Source organism: Rhamphochromis sp. 'chilingali', assembly GCF_963969265.1.
Source record: "Rhamphochromis sp. 'chilingali' genome assembly, chromosome: 6".
Taxonomy (NCBI): Eukaryota; Metazoa; Chordata; class Actinopteri; order Cichliformes; family Cichlidae; genus Rhamphochromis; species Rhamphochromis sp. 'chilingali'.
In genome coordinates this window covers 19,140,011-19,154,849 of record NC_137933.1, presented here as the reverse complement: position 1 = coordinate 19,154,849, position 14,839 = coordinate 19,140,011, and the positions used below count along the sequence as shown (strand labels likewise).

The 14,839-nt window shown below is 41.8% G+C and overlaps 1 protein-coding gene across 1 annotated transcript; it reads left to right on the top strand.

Annotated features, from left to right (window-relative positions):
• The first annotated feature begins 9,390 nt into the window (after positions 1–9,390).
• On the top strand, positions 9,391–14,093 carry LOC308398113 (uncharacterized protein). Its single transcript, XM_080884543.1, has 2 exons — positions 9,391–9,593; positions 11,865–14,093. The coding sequence occupies exon 2, from the start codon at positions 11,873–11,875 to the stop codon at positions 13,529–13,531; it is 1,659 nt and encodes a 552-aa protein (XP_080740669.1). The 5' UTR covers positions 9,391–9,593; positions 11,865–11,872; the 3' UTR covers positions 13,532–14,093.
• The last annotated feature ends 746 nt before the right edge of the window (positions 14,094–14,839 follow it).

Here is a 14,839-nt window from a genome sequence, read left to right as displayed (position 1 = left end):
CAATGAAGTTGTTACCACTCTTCCACTAAAAATACCAGGCAATAAACAGAGCTGATGTTGTGGTCTGTAAAGACTATTAATGACCGTGGTGTTAAAAATCTTGAAATGTTGAAAGGCCCAAAGGGCTGCTCGGGCTTCCCTTTCAGTTGTATTATACTCACACCAAGCAGGAGGAAACTGGGTGACCAGTGCCGAAGGAATCTTCCTGTAACAAAACAGCAGTAACTCCAACTCCACTAGAGTCAACAGACAGCTTGAATGGTGTGCAAAAGTCTGGAGCTGACAGAACGGGGGTGCTACAGAGGAGAGCTTTATGGTTTGACAGGCCTCAAGCCACACTACAAGATACTGGTTTGGGCAAAGGCAAAGGCTGAACACAAAGAAGGACATGACACAGGTTTAGATTCCGATTAATACCATTTATTAATAAAATGTTGAACAACAAGGCTTTCTTTGTGAAAGACTAGAGAAAGGGAGTTTAGGAAGAAGCCACATAAATCAGCTCAGCCCGCATACTTCACAGGTCACTTGTTATCAAGGGAGATAACTGGATCTATGCCTTTAAGATCTATTACCTTTAAGGCATAGAGCTCACATGTACATATGATTTAGAAAATAAAAATGCCAGAGTAACATAATAACAGTATTTATCTAGAGTTCTTACATATGAGCAATTCAGGATTGCCAAATAAGAATGTTTCAGTATCAGAATAGATGATTGTTCATAAAGCGCAGTAGTAGCCTGTTTGAATTTGTCATATGAGGAATAAAGCACCCCTTTGTATTCATCTGAATGGCTGAGGCATAACACTAAAACTCACTTACTCATAACTGACCCCATTTGTTGTCACGGTCCTGGGTCTCTGGCCCAGCGTTTTCAGTTTACGTTTTGAGTTCTTAAGTTATTCCTTTATTATGTTGAGTAATTGGATTATCTTTTGGTTGCCTTTAGTTTATTTATGTTTCACTTAGGTCTTCTGTGATAGTCTGTCATGTTTCTTGTCTTCTTGGCCATGTTCAATGTCAATTCAATGTCCTGGATCCTGTGGACTTTCCTCCTCTGACGGCTAGCCCTCGCCATCCCGCTGTGTCGCTGAGGTCTGCGCCATCTCCACCACTACGCCCCCGGAGCCGCGGCGGGCAACCCGACGCTGTGGTGCAAACTCACCGCGGAGAGCTGTGCTTTACCCCGGCTCCTCGGAGAAGAGGACCCACGGCGCGGCTACCTGGGAGTCACTCACGCAGTCCGGCTGGCGCATCTCCATCTGAACACCCCCGGTGTCGCGGCGCGGGCGTCTCAGATGGCCAACAGCCCTCGGTGGCACCTCCTCTCTCCACGCTGGTCCTCGGGGATTCCATCATCAGGAACGTGCGGATGAGGGGGGCGCTCACGCTGTCGTTCCCGGGAGCCACTGTTGTTGACATAGTGGACAGAATTCCCAACATTCTGGCATCCCACCCACAGGTTAACCGGCTCATCATCCACATCGGCACCAATGACATCCCCAAACAGCAATCTGAGCTGCTGAAGTTGGACTTCCTCGAACTCTTCAGCCTCCTTGGTCAGTTGCAGGTGAGTGCTTTTATCCCTGGGCCCACCCCCACCTGTGGCAGAGGGATAGGCCGTTTCAGCCGGCTGCTCAGTCTTAACACCTGGCTTAACAACTTTGATGCCTTCTGGGAGAGGAGGCATCTTTTTGGGGCAGACGGGCTCCACCTCAACGCCTGGGGACGCCGTTTGCTGTCCGCCAATTTGGCATTTGGCGTACAGCACTCCCGCACATCGCCACTGTCTGCCACTGACTGATGTTCCCCTGGTCCCAGCTCCTATATTTGTTCCACTTTTAACAGTAATACACAAAACTCTGGACTAGGACCTTTCTCTCCCACAGTCAACACAATACCCGTCATAATCACAAACAGAGAGCAACAGAATTATCATAAATCCAGTAACTCCAAAAACATTAATAACCTCCGGCCTCTTCAAAAATATCAACATCCATCCAACTCTATTGTCAAAAATCCACCAGTCTCAATCAGTATGGCACTTTTAAATGTACGCTCTCTATCGAACAAGTCTTTTATTATCAATGATTTAATTTTAGATAATAAACTTGACTGTTTATTTTTAACTGAAACATGGCTGGGCTCGGATGCACCAGTTGTTCTCACTGAGGCCTCCCCACCAAATTTTAATTTCTCTTTTTCTATTAGAAGTGGTAAGAGAGGTGGTGGGACTGCATCTTTAGCCAACAACACACTCACCACCAAACAAATTTTATTTGATCATTTTACCACTTTTGAATTCCATGCTATTGTTTTCAGCAGCCCTCCAGTTTTATCTGTCACAATTTATAGACCACCCAAAGACAGCGCTGCTTTTATCAAGGAATTCTCAGAATTTTTAACAAACATACATTCAAAATATAATATGATAATTTTAACCGGTGATTTTAACCTGCACATAGATAATCCTTCTGACCCTGCAACAAAAGAATTCTTAAACATTCTTCACTGTTTGGATTTTATCCAGCACGTCACGCAGCCGACTCACAACAGAGGACACACTCTGGACCTGGTCATCACCCATGGGCTGTCCACCAGCGTGTCCTCTGTTGTTGACTTGGCTGTCTCTGACCACTACTGTGTGTTTTTTAACATCACCGGTTTTATTCAGCGGAAGACCTCGGTGCGAACTGTGAGGAGGCGCTATCTAACCTCTGAAGTGGCTGCAAATTTTACCAGGGTTTTAGTCAAATGCCCCCCTGTAATTTTACCTGCACCCTGCGATTTGATTTTTAGTTATTTTAACAGCAAACTGAAGAAAAGCCTTGACTCCGTTGCTCCACTCACCACCAAAAAGATTAACGTAAAACATACATCACCCTGGAGAAACGAAGAAGTCAAAAAACTCAAAAGAAATTGCAGGGCAGCAGAAAGGAGATGGAGGAAAAATAAAAATAATATCAACCATCAAATATTTTCCGAGCAACTTAAAATGTACAATAATACATTAAGGAAGTCAAGAAATTCATACTTCGCCAAAATAATCAGTATTAACAAAAATAATCCCAAGGTCCTCTTTTCCACCATAGATCATTTATTTAACCCTGATTTTAAAAGCTCCAAAAGAACCCCCACAGACTCGCTCTGTGAGCAGTTTGCAGACCACTTCAGGGGAAAGATCAGCGCCATCAGATCTGATATTTTATCTAATCGCGATATGATTGTAAACACATCTGAGGGCTCGATTGTACCTGAGGAGACACTGGACAGCTTTGTCCTGGTTAATGCTGAGAACTTTCAGAAGGTTTTCTCCACAGTGAGACCCACCACATATCTTTTAGATCCAATTCCTTCTTCACTCTTTAAAACACTTTATGGATTTTTTGAGGCTGAGCTTTTATACATGATGAATTGCTCTCTTCAGTTGGGTGTCTTCCCTGCTGCCTTTAAAACGGCGGTGGTGAGGCCCCTTCTGAAGAAGAGCAATTTGGATTGTAATGATTTTAATAACTACAGACCTGTATCCAACTTACCATTTTTAAGTAAAGTCTTAGAAAAACTTGTTTTTACTCAGATTACTGATTTTCTCAATGATAGACAGATCCTGGAGATATTCCAGTCTGGATTTAGGGTGAACCACAGCACAGAGACTGCTCTCCTAAAGGTTTTAAATGATCTTAGATGTAACTGGGACGCCCAAAAGCTCTCAGTCCTGGTGCTACTGGATCTAAGCGCAGCCTTTGATACAGTAGACCACGCTATTATTTTAAACAGACTGAAACACATGGTAGGCCTCTCTGGTGCTGTACACAACTGGTTCACTTCCTATCTCTCTGACAGATCTTTTATGGTGAGTATGGATACATGCTCCTCTAAGATCCATAAAATGACATGTGGCGTGCCTCAAGGGTCGGTTCTAGGCCCTGTACTTTTTAATTTGTATATGTTGCCTCTCGGCAGTGTCATCAGGAGGCATGGAGTGAACTTCCACAGTTACGCTGATGACACGCAGCTGTACATCTCCGTGTCTCCTGATGACACCAGACCAATGGATGCCCTTTTTAACTGTATCTTGGATATAAGATCTTGGATGGCAGAACACTTTTTACAGCTTAACCAGGACAAAACTGAAGTTTTAATTGTCGGTCCTGAGGCTCAGAGAGAGAAACTCTTGTCTAAATTAGAGGCATTTTCACTATGTCCTTCGCTACAAGTGAAAAACCTGGGTGTTATTTTTGACTCTGAGCTTGGTTTTATCCCACATGTTAAACATGTAACCAAAATTGGATTTTATCATCTAAAAAATATAGCCAGAGTCCGCCCTATTCTCTCTCGGGCCAACACGGAGATGCTGATGCATGCTTTTATTACCAGTCGCATTGATTACTGTAATGCCCTGCTCTCTGGTCTTCCTAAGAAGAATATTTCAACTTTACAACTCTTGCAAAACTCGGCAGCTCGTGTGCTGACGAAGACCAGAGGGCGGGCCCACATTACACCGGTTTTAGAATCGCTGCACTGGCTCCCCGTGTGTTTCAGGATCGATTTTAAAGTTCTTTTATTGGTTTTTAAATGTCTTAATGGTCTTGGGCCTTCTTATCTCTCAGATCTGCTTTTACCATACGAACCCTCGCGGACCCTGAGGTCCTCTGGTACTGGCCTTTTGATTGTCCCTAAAGTCAGGACACATACTCACGGAGAGGCAGCTTTTCAGTGGTATGGTCCTCGTCTGTGGAACAGCCTGCCGGAGGAGCTCAGGGCCGCAGAGAACGTACATGTTTTTAAGAACAGGCTCAAGACCCACCTTTTTAATTTAGCTTTTACTTAGCGTTTATTTATTTTTTATGCTTATTTATTCTATCCTGTTATTCTATTATTAATTTAGGATTTACCTAATATTTCTTGATTTTATTCTTATTCATTTTTTAATCTTCTTACTCTATTTATATTTATATTGTATCCTGTTCTTATTTATTTTATCATTTTACCCTGTATACATCGTATTGCGTCATATCTCCAGTGTTTCCTCGGATGGCGCTCTCTGCACCGGGGCTGTTATTGACCGTGGCTGCTGGGTCTCTGGGGTCCTCTCAGCCTGGTTGGGGGGCTCCTTTGCCTCCCTCCTGCTGTGTGCCCAGCCCGGAGGCTGCGGTCTGTGACGGGCTCCCGGTGCAGACGGCTCTCTGTTATAATGTTTCCTCACTTGGCTCATGCGAACCCAGCCCAATTTTTACTCTTTAAGTGTGCGCGTGTGTGTATGTGTGTGTGGGTGGGGGTGGGGGGATATATGCGTATTGAGAGTGTGGGGAGTGAGTTGGAGGGTGGGGTGGGCTGCTTTTAACTATGTAAAGCACTTTGTGCTACATTTTTTCTGTATGAAAAGTGCTTTATAAATAAAGATTGATTGATTGATTGATGTTGTGAAATTGTATTGTCATGTGTGCTTTCCATTCTGTTTCCTGTTTTATTTTGATAGTCTCTGTCCTATGTCAGTGTAGTCAGCTTTGCTTCCTTTGCTTCCTTTGTTTCATGTTTTTCATGTTGTTTGTTTACTTCACCCACTTTAGGTTAATGTTAGTTTTGCTTCAGTTTGCCTTGCCCTTTGTTTGTACCCTTTTTACCAGCCTCATTAAACGGCTTGCTTTTTGTTAATACCCAAGTTTTGGTTCCACGTTCCTTTTGTGTCTGCATTTTGGGTCCTCTTTACAAATTCCTATAGTGTGCCGCCGCATACTGTGACATTTGTGTTACTGTATCACTCAAACTATACCCTTTACTTACAGGAAGAAAATTACCTGGGACAACGTTTAACCAGTAACAACAACACTGATGACATTTTCACTTGGCAGAGCACAACAACACACCTTTGAAAGAAAAAAGCACAGTGTGAACATGTGCAGCACAGGTGTCACCTCACTTTGGTAAAAGAATCTAGTTCCTTATTGGCGAGACACTATAGGGTGTCATTATGTCTGTGTGCCACACCCTCTGCTCGATAGCTCTCATTACAAGGTGAACTTTCTCTCAGGTATGTTTGGAGAGTTTCAGGTTTTGAGAGTTGAAGTGCTCAACATACAAGGACACTTGACTATTCTGAAATGAACAAATATGTTTTTGTTTGTTTTACAGGTCAGAGTATTGACTGTTAATTTATGCATAGGAATGAAAATCTAATATAATGAAAACATGTCCAGAGTTTTCCCTCTCTTACTGAACTGTGGCTTTTTGCACTCTTGAGTGGAGAGCTATTGACCCGTATCATGTTGTAGCTTCCAAACACCTGTTTCTTTATTTCTCTGTGTTTCTTTCATTTTTTCAGTCTAGCTCAGCTGAAGCAGGAGTTGCAGACAGATGAGCTCTGGACATTAACACAGAAAGTCTGGGGGATTTTCCCATATGTCTTTGAGTCCTGGCTATGTGGAGTAGAGTGGTTGGCTGGGATGGTGGTTATTCTCCAGGGAGTGCATTCCAGAGCTTTTGCATCATGTGAAAGTCAGCCTTTGCTGCCCCTTTGTCACTGTTTAGCTTTGCTGCCAGGAGGAAAAACAAACAAGATTGATTTTATTTTTGTAAAGCTTGAAAGCACAACTTCGTCCTATTTGGAACAAGTATGGGACAGAAGCTATTTTCAACTGCTCCTGTATTCATAAGGGGTCACCACAGATAGCTCTGCGTGTTTTATTTGCCAGATTTTCTTTTTCTTTTTACAGCTGATGCCCTTCCTGACCAAACCCCAAAGAGATTTGTGTCTCCTCCCGGGATCAGTGGCAGGATATATTTTACAAATTGTTCTGTCATCTCTTTGAACAACTTGTAAAATACTCAAATGTCTGAGAAGATTGAGTACAGAAGATAGATTTGCTAGGTATATTTCTGACAGTCGCATATGTTTAATTTAATTTTATAAATCTGTTGAACGTCTATTGAATTTGTTATAAATTCTATTAAAATCTCATAAATGAGCAAATAGCTTTATAAATATCTGCATTAAATATTATTTTCATGCGCAACAATGTGTCTGTGGCTGCAGAGATGCTGCCTTGTGCTATCAGCTTTTATGCCAGGAGAGGGCGCTGTCTCCTCAATAATGTGGTCTGTCCTTTGAAAATCTACGTAAATCTATTTATTTAGAAAGCCGTTTCTGTATTGAATTAAAGGATTAAAATTGATTGATTGATTGATTGAATCTTTATTTTGAACATGTTGAAAAAGTATAAAAAAAATAGAATTAAAAGAGACAAATGAACAAAGCAAACAAAAGGAAAACGAGCAACCACAACTCCAAATAACGTCCATGTTCAAAAAGGAGCAGGAAGAAGCATAAGCTTATTTAATCCCACCCCTTTCCCACTATCTAGTATCAATAGACTACAGAAATACCTCCTTGTAATTACATTATATGTTATGTGTAATTTTTTTTTTTTTTTTTTTAATATATACACATATATGTTTCTATCTATCCATACCTACGTATATACACACATACGCACCTATACACATTTTCAATAACCCCATTAACACCTGAAGGATACACAACCTACAATTTTATATATATATATATATATATATATATATATATATATATATATATATATATATATATATATATATATATATATATATATATATATATATATATATATATACACATACACATACACATATATATATATACATACATACATACATACATACATACATATACATACACATACATATATACCCATACCAACAAACCCGTGCATGCGCACACACATGATAATATTAGACAAGAACACCCTATCAAATCTCTACCTTTTCCCTGTACCCTGTAAAAACCATATCCTTAAACCGCTTTTTAAACTGCGCCATGCTTGGACATTGCTTCATATCTTTACTTAGTCTGTTCCACAGCTTCACTCCACACACAGAGATGCAAAAACTTTTTAATGTTGTACGGATACGAGGATGTTTTAAATTTAATTCCCCCCTCAAATTGTATCCCCGTTCCCTTTTAGAAAACATTTTTAGAATATTGTCAGGAAGCAGGTTATTTATTGCTTTATATATAATTTGTGCTGTGAGAATAAAATAAGAGTAAAAGGGCAGAAAAACATATCTGGGATACATCACATGCATCACTGAATAAATGCTGACGGATTTTTGGATGTTGTGGCAATAGAAAAAGCCCATTGATACATGGGTTGATGCCACGTGCATGAATTAGTTTAAATGAAGGGAAATTCAGCCTCGGTATAGCCTAAACAGGACCTACTAACCCGCCTGGCTGCTTTTCAGATGATTTGTGATTAAATAGCAGTTTGGGGACTTTTGGATGATACAATCAACATGGCAGCCGCATTTCGCATATGAGTGGTAATCCCTTTCTTTCAGTTTCAGGGAAAGAAAAAGTAAAGATAAACGTGTTTGTCATAAAAAGAACAAATCAAGTTTTTCTACATGTAATTCCTACAGCACCAAAAGATGAGACTGTTTGGCCAAGCATGCTTAAGCAGTTTAATTAGATACAGTACTTTTTAAAACTGCTAATAGTGATTCAGTCCACAGCTTTTGATTGATGTTGTTTTAGAAAAATTAAACTTCATTCTTAAGCCCCAATTTCACCTGTCACCTGCGTCAGCATACCAGCGTGTCAGTGGCTGACAACATGTTTATCTGAACGGGTCATTTGATGAATTTGTTAAAGTCAGTCACACCAGGCTTGTCCCATTAACACTTAGAAGAAAGATAGCTAACAGACTCAGTGCTTCAGTGTATATTACAAAGTGTGGAGTGGATTCTCGTACTCTCTATGTCCCCACTTTATGGATGGATGGATTGGTGGATGGATTTAGCCCACAGTGACATACGTGAATAATCATGTATCAAAATTGCAGCGCAACTCAAAAACACAGAGTTTTATAGAATCCTGACCGTGTAGCCCTAAAAGTTGTGCTTATTTCTGTGATGTGCAGTATAATTTGCTGACAAACTGGCAAAAGAAGAGCAGGGAGGATTCTTGCTGACAAAAAGACGGGGAAAAACATGAAAGAGTCCTTTTCCATGAAGTGTGTGTGAGTGTGTGTGTGTGTGTGTGTTGCGCTTAAGTGGTTTTACTGACACAAAGCTTTCTCATGCATAATTTATATTACACCCATACTTCTGTGAGGGGAGGTGGGCACTAACTTGATTTTTTAGAATTACTTTTTTGGCTGAGGAAAAGCAGAGGACACACGCACACTCACACAGATGCAGTTTCTTAAAGTGTAATAAGCGATGGTCCGTTAATAATCATTCTTAACTTCCCAGATGGCTTTCTACAACAAATTCGCCAGAGTGGGTGTGCGAGGGAGGAGGGGTTAAAGACTGGGAGGGTGTAGATTGCAGACAGAGCGGTAGTGGGGTTGGCTGGATTGTGATATCGACAGATGTCTAGAAAATTGTGTGAGGGGCACTCGTCGGATAGTCTACAACACACGGACCCCAGGCTGCACCTCGGAGAGCAGGGGCGGAATCTGCAGCTGTCACTCCAAAAAGCCTTACCTCCATTACCACATCCAGCCACAGATTGCAAAAGAAGCCGAGCTGGTTACGCACTAGAAATACAGGTAAGTGTCGTCACAATGATTTTTTTAAAAAATGATTTCATTTTTTAAAATGTTTTATATTGAATTTCGAGCAGTGCGATGTTGTAAAAAAGAAAGAAAGAAAGGTCTTCCTACCTGTGATGAATCTAGTTTATCTGCTTTTATCATTCCCGCTGTGCTGCTTTTTTCTTTATTTTTATAGACTGCAGCTGAAAATGTGTTTAATAAAGGGAAGACTTTTTTTGTTCTCAGTTGTTGAATCAGCGTCTTCCAGGCAAGAAGCGCTTTTTAAAAAGTAGGCCAGGCGCTTGAAATCCTTCTGCCATTATAACGAAACCGCAGAACAAAGTTGTTAGTGTGGACGCAGTCAACACATTGTTGTAGAGAATTTCGTATTTTTTTGCACGCTTATGTGCGCGAGAGGCATTTTCAAAGCAGCTGGACACACAAAAAAAGAAGAAGGGCAGAGCAGCTGAGGGAAGCGGTGGGTGGGTGGGTGGCTTTGAAAAGGGGGGATGGATACCCCTCTATAGCTTTTATCCTTCAAATCTTCCAGCATAACGTTAAATCCACCTGGTTATAGCGACTAATTGAAGTCCGCACTAAAGTAGGTCCCGAGCCTGGGGTCGTCTTTTTTTCCCCTGTCAACTTTGTCCAAACCGTTACTTTTATCGGGATGTAACGCCTAGCGAGGAATCACAGTCCTTTGTTACCGGCCGGCACATGCTGCCGGTTACATGCACGCCTCCTTTATCTTCCCGGTGTTTTAGCGTGAAGAATTTTATCTACTTTTTGACCAACTGGAAAATCGGCTTTACACAGTAATAAACTGTTACATTGGATTATTTCAGTGGTCTGAAATATGAAGTCTTCCCACATTATAAAATTTTGCTTTGTCTGACTGGGAGGCCCCGTGACACTGGGAACATGAATGGGCGAATTAAAAATAAATAAATAAATAAATATCCTCACGAACACGATCAGGCACATAATACAAGTAAGATAGAAGCGAGTGGAATAGAATAGAATTAAAAAAAAAATAAATGCACTTTTTATTTTTTATTGTTTTAATTGGAAGGTTTATAGAATCCAAATTGCTATATTGGGTTGGCTCTCCGGTATGTGTCGCATCCTGTCATTAATGCCCTCCTGCAGCACTATGGACAGTTCCACTATGGTTGTTCGTACCTGTGCCAACATGCTTCACTGCAGGTGAAAACTCCAGCATGTGGCAGTTTTGCAGGAAAAAAAAAATCAATCAATCAAACAAACAAACAAGAACGCTGAACAGTATTTCTGCCTTATTAAATGAAAATGTTCCATGTAAAAAAAAAATCTGTCTGTATCTTTAGTGGGAATCAGGGTGTTTAAGTACTCCACTCTTATGAATAATTTAGGCCTGTATTCAGAAAGTCTGCAAGGTTCGCTGAAAACCAATTGCAGGGATGAAACTGAGCTCCCAGTTTTGCTTTAAGGAACTTATGTGGCAATCATTACACTTCACTTCCTCCACAGTCAAAGCATGATCACACGGAAGTACGTGTCTGTAACATATTTTCTGTACTGGCAGAATGACAGTTGTGGTTTGTGCTGAAAATCCACATTTTTCAGCTAGTTTAGATGAATGGATATAACTACAAACTCTGGGTGATCGCTGCCTGCATTCTGGGAAACTTATGACGCTACTGAGGGAGAAATAGTTGTGCATCTACATCATAGATGTTCAACTCAGACTTGTGGGTTCACTTGGCGCTGATCCTCACCACGCATTCCTTAAAGGGTAGTGGGTCTGCTTGGTTGCCTGATCTCACTGAGGTTCCCATGCGCTGACATTGGTTTTCCAGACAAATTGCAAATGGCAGACATCATTTCCTAATTGAACTTCTGGTTTACTTTAACATAAGACACTTCTTTACTGAAATGAAAGCACTTCTTCATTTAGTTCTCCTTATATTCCCTCTAGTCATTTAAATGTAATTTCATTAAATTTAGAACATTATAGAACATTATATGCTTCTATTAGATCTAAGAAAAGCTTCAAAACTATGGCATTTCTGCTTTCCGTGTATTTAGTCTAGACATACTAGATTATTTTCATCCATTTAGTGGAATGTTTTAGTTTGTATGGTTTCCTTGTGTGTGCAAGGACTTTTGATCCACAACCCAGGGATGGGGTCACATCTGGGGTACTGGGAACATGAACATATATTAGACTCCCCCTGAACATGAACTTAACATTTACGACTAAATAAAAAGGCCAAAAACCAATCAATTTCTTATTTTTTCCTCTAGGAAACATCATGGGAGGCAAGCTGAGCAAAAAAAGAAAAGGATATGATGTGAGCGATCCAAAAGACAAGAAGGATGAATCCCCTGCAACAGTTGCAAGTGCAGACAACTCTGCTAAAGGGGAAGGTGGAGCCCCGCCTACAGGAGAAGAGACAACAGCAGAGGCAGGCAACGTAGAAGACGAAAAGGCTGTGACAGCAGAGGCAGCGGTACCTCAAGAGTCCGAAGCACCTGAAACATCTGAGAAGGAACCAGCAGCACAATCAGATCCCCCAGCTGTGGAAGAACCAGTAGCATCCACTGTTAAGGAACCAGTTGCAGCAGCAGCGCCAGAGGATGTAGCTCCAGTTGTAGAGGAACCAGTCGTGGCAGCAGATGAAGCCGCTACAGTAGCAAAAGAACCAGTTGCGGGAGCGGATAAAGCAGCTCCAGTTGTAGAAGAACCAGTTGTGGCAGTGGAGGAAGTAGCTCCAGTGAAAGAAGAACCAAGTGCAGAATCAAAGGGGCCAGCTCCAGAAAAAGAAGAAGCAACTGTAGTATTGGAACAAAGTGCAGCAGTACAAGAGCAAGCTCCAGAAGACCTTGCAGTGGCTGCTGTAGCAGAGAAACCTTCTGCCCCAACATCAGAAGAATCTGTGCCAGTCGAAGCTGAACCCAAGTCTGAAGAGGTCCATGAAGAAGAACCTGTTGCAGTCGCTGAATCTGTGTCAGAGGCCACCAAAGAGCCAGAGCCCATCCCAGAGACTGAGCCTGAAGCTACTGTGGAGGAGACCGTGGTCTCTGCAGCTGTCCCTGAGCCTGAACTGGTGGCTGAGCCAGCAGCTGAACCAGTGCTGGAGTCAGCCACAGAACCAGAGGAAGAGCCCAAGCAAGAGCCAGAGCAAGCAGCAGAGCCAGAGGCGGAGCCAGAGAAAGAAGAAGAGCCTGAGCAAGTACTGGAGCCAGAACTAAAACAGGAACCAGAGCCAGAGATTGTGGAGACAACAGAACCTGAGCCTGAAACAGAACAAGCCCCAGAGGCAGAGCTGGAACAAACATCACAGCCAGGACCTGAGCAAGAGGCTGAGGCTTTGAAAGCTGCAACAGAGGATCAAATGGAAGAAACTGAAGCTGAGCCGGCTGTAGCCACTTCTGACGTGAGTGAAGTGGCGACTGTGGGAGGAGACTCTTCTGATGTCACGGAGGCTACTGCAGAGGATACCCTCACTGATCAAGCTGCAAAAGAGGAATCTTTTACACCAGAAGCTCCCAGCACTGAGGTGCCAGATGAGCTCAAGGAAGCAGAACTTGTATCTGAGGTTGTCATCGCCTCTGCGTGCGAAGCTGCTGTCGAATCTGAAAAGGCAGCTGAGCCCTCCGTGGAAGCAGTGCCTCAAGCAGAGCCGGAGGTGGAAAAGAAGTTGGAAAATGGAGATTTAAAGAGCCCCTCTGTTACCGAGGATGCAATTCCATCTGTGAATGGGGAGTGTAGAGATCCTGACACTGCCATGGCCACACAGGTAGAGGAATGTGTTAATGGGGGTGAAATGCCAGAGGAGATCCCTATCAAGGAGCCGAGTGACCTTGAACTGAAAAAGGACTTGAACCTGAGTGGGGATGGTCCAGAATTTCCTGATGCAGTCTCAGACATGGTGGATGGCCTGAGCACTGAGGTCACTCAAGAAGCTTAAAAGCAGGAAGCATCATTCAAATCAAGTATAATCCCCCCCGTGGTGCAAGAAAGCCGTCGAGGTATCACAAACACAGCTATGCTTTCTGAAATGCTGTAATCACTGCAATCTCTTTAGTGGCAACTCAGGCAAAAAGGATGCTTTCTCTTGAGTAACCAAAAACGAAGCCCAACCACTTGAGGATAGAGGGACACAGGGAGATATTTATAGTGAGATGGAAGTGCCGTGAAGAGACTGAAGTTTGGAATTCGAGTACTGAAAGGCAGTGAAGCTGGACAGCTTGGCAAAAAAAAAAAAAATACTGGACAGCAAAAACGACATTGTTCAGTAAAATAAAGGAATGTGTCTGTGTGTGTGAGGCCGATGAATATTACAAAGTGGCTTAATGGAAAATCTGTCATTATTAGTATATTATTTGATTTTAGAAACTCAAATATCCTTTCTATTACTATATGCAAAGACGTGATGTGTTTTGGCCTTTTATAGTAATGGTACCTGTAAGGATTGTTTAATTAAAACCAATTGTTCAGAATAGAGAATAAAAAGAGACTGTTTTAGTCTACAGTGATCTTCTTTTTCTTTCAAACGTTCTCTCAGCATCAAACGCATCTGAAGCCTTGGGTTACTAATATTAATAGTACTTTAAGCTGTGACTCAGATCATCCGTCATTCTTCTTTCTTTTACTTTAAAAAAAAGAGAGTTAGATAACAAATATTACGCTTGTGGATACGAGCCCATTTGGTTTGTGTGTCACAAAATCTACTTCGAATTCAATTCAAAGACTTTTTATGAATCATTTGCCTCAAATGGAAATGTTCTAGACATCCATTACATAATTTCATGCATTTTTTTTTAAAAAACATTCACTCTGGCCTGGTGGAAATGTTGTAATTTGCAGCTGATTTCTAAATTTCTTTTAGGGTTGAGCAAGGCACTGACCCAACCAGCTCTATAAAAATCTATATTTGAATTGTAGTTTTGCTGCATTTGCAAGAGCGGCAGAGCATCAATATTTACACAACATCAAAAGGGTCCGTTTATTTAGGCTCCGCCTCTACAGGTCAGTGGGTTAGAGCTCAGTCGATTATTTATGTCCACACAGGGCAATGTCCTTTAGGTCACTAGCTGGTGGAATATTTTCAGTTATTGTATGCAACCGGCACGTCACAACTGAGCAAATAAAATGATATCACCGCACACGGTCTATCTTCTGAGTTAACTGTTGCCTCTATCTCTCTGATGTCACCATGGCTTTTGCTGAGGCCATACCAGCACACCCGGCTAACATTTCACAGATCCATACCGGC

Excerpts from the sequence above, each read along its gene's own strand:
- LOC308398113 (XM_080884543.1), top strand. The coding sequence starts at position 11,873 with ATGGGAGGCAAGCTGAGCAAAAAAAGAAAAGGATATGATGTGAGCGAT.